General features: G+C 33.2%; 1 protein-coding gene across 1 annotated transcript; it reads left to right on the plus strand.

Moving 5' to 3' along the window:
* The first annotated feature begins 1,371 nt into the window (after positions 1 to 1,371).
* On the plus strand, positions 1,372 to 5,312 carry LOC143608631 (uncharacterized). The gene is made up of 7 exons (XM_077083623.1): positions 1,372 to 1,649; positions 2,027 to 2,311; positions 2,679 to 2,737; positions 2,827 to 2,863; positions 3,871 to 3,942; positions 4,028 to 4,352; positions 4,831 to 5,312. Exons 1-7 carry the CDS (start codon positions 1,447 to 1,449, stop codon positions 5,197 to 5,199), a joined length of 1,350 nt encoding a protein of 449 aa, XP_076939738.1. The 5' UTR covers positions 1,372 to 1,446; the 3' UTR covers positions 5,200 to 5,312.
* Positions 5,313 to 10,012: the final 4,700 nt, after the last annotated feature.

The following is a 10,012-nucleotide window of genomic DNA, read 5'->3' on the forward strand; positions in this document are numbered from 1 at the left end:
TTAAGACAAGCTTAAACGACCTGAGTCTATAAATAAGCTCGAGCTAGCTCGTAAGCCTAAACGAGCATATTATTTATATAATATTTAATATATATTGTTATAATAAATATTTATATATGAAACAATAAAATATGATAAAAGTAAGTAAATATTTATATTATGTTATACAAAAATAATAATTTAATATTTGCAAAAAAAGTATGAATATAAGTAAAGAAAACTAATAAATAATTATTGGGTCAAGTTCGAATTGAGCTCGAGCTTTAAAAACTACTCACGAGCCTAGACGAGCTCGGGCTCGACTCTTCTAGTTTACATCCCTAGCCAAAACCTAAAAAATATTAAGCTATATAACTTTTATTTAAAAAATAATGACTTAAAAACTATCTTAAAAACGACAGTTATAAGTATTTGATAAACCAAATGGTATAATAAGTGAGTAACATATGATACAAATCAAACCAAAAGGTGGCCATTTAACTAACAATAACACACCCGTTTAATAATATGAATCGATCATCTCAAAGCTCATAACTCACAACACATAATAATATTAATCTTCCATTTTCTTTAGAACAATAATACTAATAATTATCATCATCTTAAACAAACAATGTTTTCACTCAAACCACTCTTGTTTCTGCTGCTAACAGTAGTTTGTCACGAAGTTTGTTATGGTGACAATGGTGTTTTCCCGGTAAGTAACGGTGAGAAATCATTTATGGTGTTGGCTGAAAACCGGACGAGGAGGATAGACCCGTCGAATGGTTTTGAGTACTATACTGGTGGATGGAATCTTAGTGATGATCATTACATATCTGTATGTTTTCTTGTTTATGTTTATTATTATACAAGGTTTGTCAACCGAGTCGGCTAATGATTTCATGTCATAAATGTGTTAAACGGGTTGACGGGTCCACCTGGTTGGTTAAGTTGGTTAGTGGGCTGATGTGTTTCATTAAATGAGTTGAAGGGCTGACGTGTTTAATTAAATGGGTTGACGGGCTGACATGTTTAATTAAATGGGTTGACAGGTCGACATGCTTGATTAAATGGGTTTGATTTAATGTGTTGACAGGCTGGCGTGCTTAGTTAAACGGGTTGATGGGTCAACTTGCTTAACTGGACAGGTTGACAGGTCCACGTGTTTAATTAAACAAGTTAGTCAAGTCAGTTTGAACACAACTCATTTAAATATGAGTCATATGACAACCAAAAACGTTATTAATTTCGGGTTGTGTCAAATTTTTCCAAGACAAAAAAAAACTTTTTAATTCACAATTTTGAAAAGTAAAAAATGTGACAATATTATTAGCTCCATATGTTGAATTAAAGTTATTATTACAGTACACGTCAAATAAAAGAAACCCTTCATTATGTTTTGTTGTAAACTTGATTAATTATCTTGTGTCTACTTAATTCATTAATTTATTGTTTTTACATTTAATGCAGTCTGTATTATATACCGGTGCCCCCTTGTTTGGCATTGCTACAATCTGGTTTATGGGATTTGGCTTAACCTTATTCTTAATATGTTGCTATTATTGTTGTTGCTGTTGTTCTTGTTTCCGAAGAACACCATTCGGCTATTCTAGAACCGCTTATGCATGCTCTCTCGCCTTCCTTGCCCTCTTTACCATCGCTGCCATGTAAGCCGTTTTGGCCCCCTTTTATGAACGGGCTGATAAGGATCATTTTTTATTTTTTTTACAGGTCAAACATATAAATTTAATAAAATGACGAGAGAAAAAAAGTTAAGACTTTATTTTTACTTTTTGTTGTAAAAATACTACCTTACCTTTATTATTAAACAAATATATATCCTAAGATTTCATTAGGCCCACCCTATTACCAAAAATTTTAAAAATAAAATAAAAAAAATGAAAAATGGGCACACTATAGGTACTATTAATTCTATCTTATTTAAGTGATTCATATAAAATTGTTTTGACTCATTACCTAACGGCCCGCCCATTTTGCCACCTCGGGGAGACAACTCACATTGTTGGTGCATTTTGTGTTTCAGTGTCGGATGCGTGGTATTATACACGGGCCAAGGGAAGTTGCATACCAGTACTACAAACGCATTAAACTTTGTTGTGACACAATCGAAAGATACGGTTAATAAACTCTACAACGTGTTGGATATTCTCGCTACATCAAAGAGTATTGGAGTAGAGCAAGTCTCATTACCACCGAGTATGAAGGACAACATCGATCGGGTTGATGCTATGATATCTAAAGCCGCTACATCTCTTGATTATCACACCAAAAAGAACGAAAAAGATATACAAGATACTCTAAATTCCGTGTAAGGAAATGGGTAGCAGTTTTTTGTTTTTTAAATGAAATGGTTCTCAAGCTGACCCGCGAGCCTGTTATTTATATAGCTTTTATTTAATAACTAATATATTGAATATACGTATTTATATAATAATTATAATTATATATAAAGTTATGATAAAAATAACTAAATAATATGTATTATGTTATATAAAAAAATTATAATAAAAAGGCTAATTAAAATAATTAATAAATAGTAAACTAGCTCGAGATCTCTTATGTTAAATGAGCTGAGATCTGGCTTGGCTCGTTTACACTTTTAGCTACAGCGGTTTCTTTCGACATATTATTCAAGTTATATTAGATTCTTGCTAATGTAATAAATTTGACTGCAGGAGGCTTGCTCTTATAATCGTAGCAGGCGTTATGCTTCTCGTAGCTCTTCTCGGTTTTCGTAAGATTTGTTTATAAATGTACAAAATTTTAAAGATTTAAACATAAACGTAATTATGTTGAACTCATGTTCTTGAATGTTGGTTGCAGTACTCTCCATATTTGGCTTGCAGCCGCTTGTTTCCATGTGAGTCCTGATCACAAGAACCGATAGAGGTGGAAAATTTGACCCGTTTGCTTTAAACGGGCCAATACGGGTTGTACTTCATTTTTAATGGGTCAAGAGGGTAGAGTTTTATAACTTGAAAAAAAGGAAAACGGGCCAAACGGGCTGACCTCGTTAAACGGGCCCAGAGGGTTGATTTTTTAAACATCGAATAAAATGAAAATGGGCCGATCTTGTAAAAAGGGTCAAGACTCAAAAGGGTTGATTTTGTTAACTAGACATAAATGAAAACGCGCCAACCTCATAAATGGGCCAAATGGCCCGGCCTCGTAAAACGGGCCTAGAGGGTTGATTTTTTAAACCTCGAATAAAATAAAAACTGGCCGATCTTGTAAAAAGGGTCAGGACTCAAGAGTTGATTTTTATAACTTGACAAAACTGAAAACACGGCAACCTCATAAATGGGCCAAATGGCCTGGCCTCGTAAAACGGGCCTAGAGGGTTGATATTTTAAACCTTGTCTAAAATGAAAACGGGCCGATCTTGTACGGGTCAAGAGGGTTGATTTTTATAACTTGACAAACATGAAAACGCGCCAACCTCATAAACCGGCCAAATGGCCCGGCCTCGTTAAACGGTCCTAGAGGGTTGATTTTTTAAACCTCGAATAAAATGAAAACGGTCCGATCTTGTAAAAAGGGTCAAGACTCAAGAGGGTTGATTTTTATAACTTGACAAAAATGAAAACGCGCCAACCTCATAAACGGCCCTCGTAAAACGGGCCTAGAGGGTTGATTTATTAAACCTTGACCAAAATGAAAACGGGCCGGTCTTGTAAAAAGGGTGAAGAGGGTTGATTTTTATAACTTGACAAAAATGAAAACGGGCCAACCTCGTAAAATAAATCATTCTGACCCGAACCCGTTTTGACTTGCATGTTATTTTGCCACCTCTACATTTAACCGCATTTTCACTTGTTTAATAATATCACTGGCCCGTTTCTTGACCCGGTACTTTGATGCTTGCAGATTGGTGGTTTTGGGTTGGATTCTCGTGACCGCAACGTTTATCCTATGTGGCATATTTCTCACACTACACAAGTACGTTCCAAAAAGCCCGGTTTTTTAAACTAACAACATATCATGTACATTAAACTAACCATAATCTTTCTGTTTATGTGCATAGTGTTATGGGTGACACGTGTGTCGCAATGGACGAATGGGTACAAAACCCTACGGCCCACACCGCACTGGACGATATTCTGCCATGCGTTGACAATGCAACCGCTCAAGACACGTTGTATCAAACAAAAGATGTCACTTTCCAGTTGGTAGATATGGTTAACAAGATCATTATAAATGTAGCAGATATAAATGCAACGCCGTATCCCAGCTATATCAGTTACAATCAGTCTGGACCGTTAGTTCCCGTTCTTTGTAACCCGTTAAATGCTGATAGAACCGATCGAAAATGTCAACCTGGTGAATTGGATCTCGGTAGTGCAGCCGAGGTAGCTTTTCTTGAGTTTCTTGGTACAACTTTACAGTTTTAGAGTCAGTGGCGGACCCAGGAAAAAAATTCACAGGGGTCGGAAGAGGGTCAGTGTCAAAATTTTATACGGGTCGATCGGGATTTTAACATATATATTCCTTTAAAAAAAATTCACAGGGGTTAGCCGACACCAATATTTGTAGCTTATTAATATATATTTGTAATTACTTATATAAGTCTATTTATAATTTAATTTTTATTATACATAGTCTAAATTACTTAGTTTTATCATACTTTTATACTACTGATACTAATAACTATAATGTAAATATATATCTAATATATTAAATAATTTATACACACAATGTTTAAGCTCGATAAGTGAAGCTTTGAGTCCACGCTCATTTATTATTTATTAAATAACTTTTTTTAGGCTCGGTGTCATTTAAGCTCACCGTAGAAATCAAACTTCACCGTTTTAATGATTTTTTCTACAGGTATGGAAGAAATATGTATGCGAGGTTAATATAAACAACACATGCACGACCGTGGGACGGTTGACCCCAACAATGTACAACCATATGACGGCTGCAGCCAACGTGAGCGCAGGTTTGACATACTATGGCCCCTTTCTAGCCGGCTTAATGGACTGCTCATTCGTTAGGTACACGTTCACCATGGTCCACAAGGACCACTGCCCTGACATGACCGAATACAGCAAGTGGGTCTACATTGGGCTAGCCATGGTGTCTGTAGCCGTTATGTTGTCATTGGTGTTATGGGTGTTGTATGCTCGCGAACGAAAGCATCGGATGTATACAAAACTCGCATTTGCTTCATTGGTGCCAAGTTCGGTTCCAACTTAAAGAAGTCATTAGTGCAATGGTCTTAGCATATACACGTAACGGTCTTAGCTTTGTGTCGGTTTATTTAACGTTGATGTCATTTTTGTGTCGTTTTATAAAATGAAACGATGGTTATATTTGTTTGACGCGTGGATGTGTAGAAAAGTTCATAAATTTTTAGTCGTTTTTAGAAAAGTTAGCTGAATTGATGTTACTAGAGTGCCAGACACGTAAGCAAGAAATAAAAAGTAAGGATAAGATGCAGATGATAAAAAGTAAGGCTAAAATAAGTAAACAATTCAATAAATATTTAGTGTGGGGTCTCGTTTTTTATAAAACCAAATAGTAGATTTTATAAAATGTTATATTACACTTAATAAGTTGTTTCAAAACTCTACAACTGACCCTCCATTTGGGCCAAAGTTAATTGACATGTTGACTAAAAGTTTTAAACAACAGAAAATGTGACCAAAAAATATTTACTTTGATCAAAATATATTTACTTTGAAAACTGATTAAATAAGAGAAATTCTCTAAATAACTATTTTGAGGAGAGAGAAAGTGGCAAATAGTTCAAAATTCCTCCATATTCAGAAAATAGTCCACTAAATTTGGACTGAGCCGATGAGATCTGACGAAATCTTTAAACCAATAGAAATCTGACAAGTGTAATTTTTTTTTGAAAATCCGACGAGTTATTTGAAAATGTTGGGGGACCAGTCCATATTTTTCACTAAATTTTCTTCTAATAAAATAGTCTTGTCCGATGGTTTAATAATGTTTCCTACCGGGTCCCTTCAAATTCCAAAAACTTGGGAAATTCTGCCTTAAAACTGAGTCTTTCAATACGCATTTTAGGTGAATTTGTACCAAGAAGACGAGCTAGTAGTTTATTTGAAAGCTAATAAAACCAATTTTTTTGAAAGCTTTATTTATGTTTTTTCAAGTAACACATTTAAAGTGAGCTCCATTTACTACATCATTTTATTATAATTTATAAAATAAATCTATAATAACATGACGTCACATGACTAAAACGTCTTCATAAAAACTCCATTCCTACATTTTAGAGTCACTGATCTTAAACTAGTAGCTAATATAATATTAAATTATTATTTCTCTTGCACCTAAAAGACACACATATGTCATCTGACACAACAATATTGTTCGTGTGTGTTATAAGTGGAAATCATAAATATTGTTTTATTAATTATAGTCTCCTAAAAATGACACGACTCCACATCAATATTACATTTATAGAAACATTAATTCCAATAGTTCAGGATATTAGTAATTAGTTCCAATTATAATACAATAAAAAATAACGACAAAAGCAAATCGACTATGAAATGACTTGGGAATGACTAGGAACAACGTATGTGCATGTGTGGTTCGGGCCCCAACAACTTTCGGTTACCTTCTTTTACCTTTTACCATTTATCTAGCATCTAATTAGCATTTAACAAATTATTATATGTAAAGTTTCACGTAATGTTGGTATTTTTTTATATAAATAGCAAGTAATTAATAAGTTAAGCACGTTAACAATCTGACCGGATGGAGAATGTGTGTATTTTGTTGGGAATCAGATCCAAGAATACAAATACAGAATTTCATCTAAATCAAGATTAATTCTTTCTGTTTATTACGAGTATAATTGTTAACACACTTACAATGATCATATACCCATTTATTTATACTAAAATAACTATACTAATTATGTTCCTTAAATACAAGCTTAACATACTCAAACTCAAAACAGTCAATAAAACTCATTAACAACTTTATAAACTTGCAAAACATTAAAAAAAGCAACCTTAATAGATAATTATAAACTTTCATTCTTTCAAAACTTCACTGCACTGTCATGTATTCAGACGAGTGTTTACAGGAGTTGTTTAGGTGAGGGGTTTTCCTGGATTGAAAGACTAGTGTACCGCGAGTGGTGAATTTAACCAGTAACCTATTTGAAGGATCTGTTGACCGTTAAAAAAATTAATTAAACTATAGATAATTAATTATAAACTATTAATTAAAATTTAATTAATAAACTATTAATTAATTAATTTCAAAACCTAATAGATAATTAAACTATTAGTTAAAAGTCTAATTTATTAAACTCTTTCGAATTACTCCATCAACTTTCACTTTCTTTCAAAATTAATCCATTAACATTTTTGATGATATGTTTCAAGATATTTTAGGAGAGATCACGTGATCAAACATCTAAACACTTTAACTTAATTGGGAATTAGTCTTATATCGTTAACGTGATAAATCATACACGTTTATTTATAAATTAAATAATCCATCAAATTACTTTTTTTTAGTCTCACATGAACAAGTAAAGTATTTGCTAGTTCAAATATGAGTATGAATAATAAATAGAGTAATAGACGTTTTAAGAAGGCATCTTTTTAACTTTCTATGTTGTGTGATGTTCGCCCATTTTTCTTTACTTCTTGCTTCTATTATTTGGTAGCTATGTATATATATATGAAAGTTAACATTATCTTATGAGTTAGGAATTTATTACTTTGTTAGTTGTATGAAATCATATAATCAGCTTCATTAAGATAATTATAATACAAATAAATATCAATAGATCACTTTAAATTTTACCCTTAATTGAATTTAATTATAACATTTAAACAAGCCAAGTAGCTCATAAGCTACTCAAAATCAACTCATTAGAAACTCGAATGAAACTGAGCTCAAGCGAGCTCCAATTTAAAAATAAGCTTGTTTAATAAACAAGCCCGAAACTATAGCTTCGGTTGTTGAACTCAAGCGAACTTGTGACCTTATACGGGCTGAGTGTTCATCTAATTTCCATCTAACATATTAAATACATATTTTTATAATATTTTTATTATATATAAATTATGATAAAAATTAGCAAATAACATGTATTATGCTATACATAATAATTAAAAATTTATAACATGCATTAATACACAAATAGGAATAAATGCTAATAAAGTAACTGGAGTAATAAACAAGCCGAGCTTGATCTGAGATCGAGTTTATAAACTACTCACAAGCCAAACTTAAGCTTTAATAATAATGCTCAAAATGAGCCGAACTTGGGCTCAAACTTAGACTCGACTCGTGTACGCCCTTACGCCAAACACCTCTCTAAAAACATAATTAAAATTTTAACTAATAATAATAATAAGGGCTTTTTAGTGTCAATCACTAAAAGCAAGGGGCCTACCCTGAACAAACCACAATACTTCCAAGTACCAAATACTAATAATAATAATAAGGGCTTTTTAGTGTCAATCACTAAAAGCAAGGGGCCTACCCTGAACAAACCACAATACTTCCAAGTACCAAACCTGTAACTTAAGATCCTCATATTTCCTCATATTTCGCATTGAATGCCAAGTGACCGTCTCTAAAACTAATCAAAACATCACCGCATGCACCCCCAACCCAACCCGATGGATTATTATTCTCCCCGCAAATATGCGGCGGCGTCATTGTCGTCGTCGCTGTCGTCGTCCACAAGGCGAACATGCCTATGTTCTCCAACAAACCATCCTGGCTCATTCCGATGCGCCCGACACCGCTCCTCGGCCCCTAAACTAGGCCGAAAATCGATCTCGGACAGCAAGAAAACAAATCTTATCAAAGAGTTCTTGTTGAAAATCATCAAACCGACGAGTCATGAACATCTTCAAAGGCGTAAGGAGTTCGAACCGAAGCCGTCGAGGTTCTTCGTGCTTAACCATGCCGCGGGTAATGAATTGAGTGTTAGCTGATAATATTATTATTAACTACTATAGTCTAGATACAAGATGTTGTGTATCTAGACATGTAAATGATGTATGAATTGATCCATGGACTAATGAATATTATTATTAGGTTTTTGGATCAATTTCTTAAATCAAAAAATTATATATTTATCTATGATGGTGAAAATAATATGATATTATGATTAATGACCTCTTTTGATTGTAATTTTTTTTAACGGTGATTTGATTCATTCACGGGTTACTTATTTATCTGATTATTTTCATTCTCCGGTTATGGAACCTTGGGATCAGGGCGTAGACAGCTTTAGAGGAATGGGTTCGGCCGAACCCGTAAAAATTTTTGTTATATTGTTATATATTAGTGTATTTTAACTCGTATAAATTTCAACATCGAACCCGTAAAAAACTCAAATCTAAATGATAAACAATCGGTCGTCCGTCCATCGGAATTTTCCGAAACTGTAGGGAAAAATTTCTGGCTACAACACTCCTGGGATACTAGGATGACACGTCCTGAACATCATCTTAGATCTTAAATGTAAAGATGATGATTAATTAGCATTGATCATGATTTATGAATTTATTTTAGTTTATGATTTGTTTGTTTGGTTTTTTAATATATTTTGTTTTCTAGAGGTGTTTATGGTTCGGTTTTGGGTTTAAATAAAACCCAGAAACCAAAACTTTGGTTTTCGAATATTTAAAAACCATTTATTTTTCGAATTTGGTTAGGGTTTAAGGTTTTGCAATTTGAGTTTGAAAATTTCGGGTCGAAAACAAAATTTTTTGGTTCACAATAGTGAACTTGGACGTGATTAACAACTAATTAATTATTATACATTTTTTAAAAATGTTTTGAGTTATGTAAATTCCTATAAATTACTTGAAATAAAAAGTTAAAAACTATAAATTCGTTTCGATCATGTTTTTTCGGTTTTTATTGCATGTAAAACGGAAATCAGAATCCGTTTGGATCCTCCCACATCAATCTTTTTAGCAGTTTCCCGAGAGATCTTTCTCATCTACATTCATTATTGCTCATTCATGGAGTTTTCTTTAGTACGTCTAATAAA

Source organism: Bidens hawaiensis, unplaced genomic scaffold (genome assembly GCF_021521415.1).
Source record: "Bidens hawaiensis isolate Kalapana, Puna unplaced genomic scaffold, B.hawaiensis_p1.1 tig00419396_1, whole genome shotgun sequence".
Classification (NCBI taxonomy): Eukaryota; Viridiplantae; Streptophyta; class Magnoliopsida; order Asterales; family Asteraceae; genus Bidens; species Bidens hawaiensis.

What these genes read in the sequence shown, in the direction of transcription:
- LOC143608631 (XM_077083623.1), top strand. Translation starts at nt 1,447, where the DNA reads ATGCAGTCTGTATTATATACCGGTGCCCCCTTGTTTGGCATTGCTACA. An exon ending in CTCTTTACCATCGCTGCCAT is followed by an intron (nt 1,650 to 2,026) that starts GTAAGCCGTTTT and finishes TTTGTGTTTCAG; the next exon opens with TGTCGGATGCGTGGTATTAT. An exon ending in CAAGATACTCTAAATTCCGT is followed by an intron (nt 2,312 to 2,678) that starts GTAAGGAAATGG and finishes ATTTGACTGCAG; the next exon opens with GAGGCTTGCTCTTATAATCG.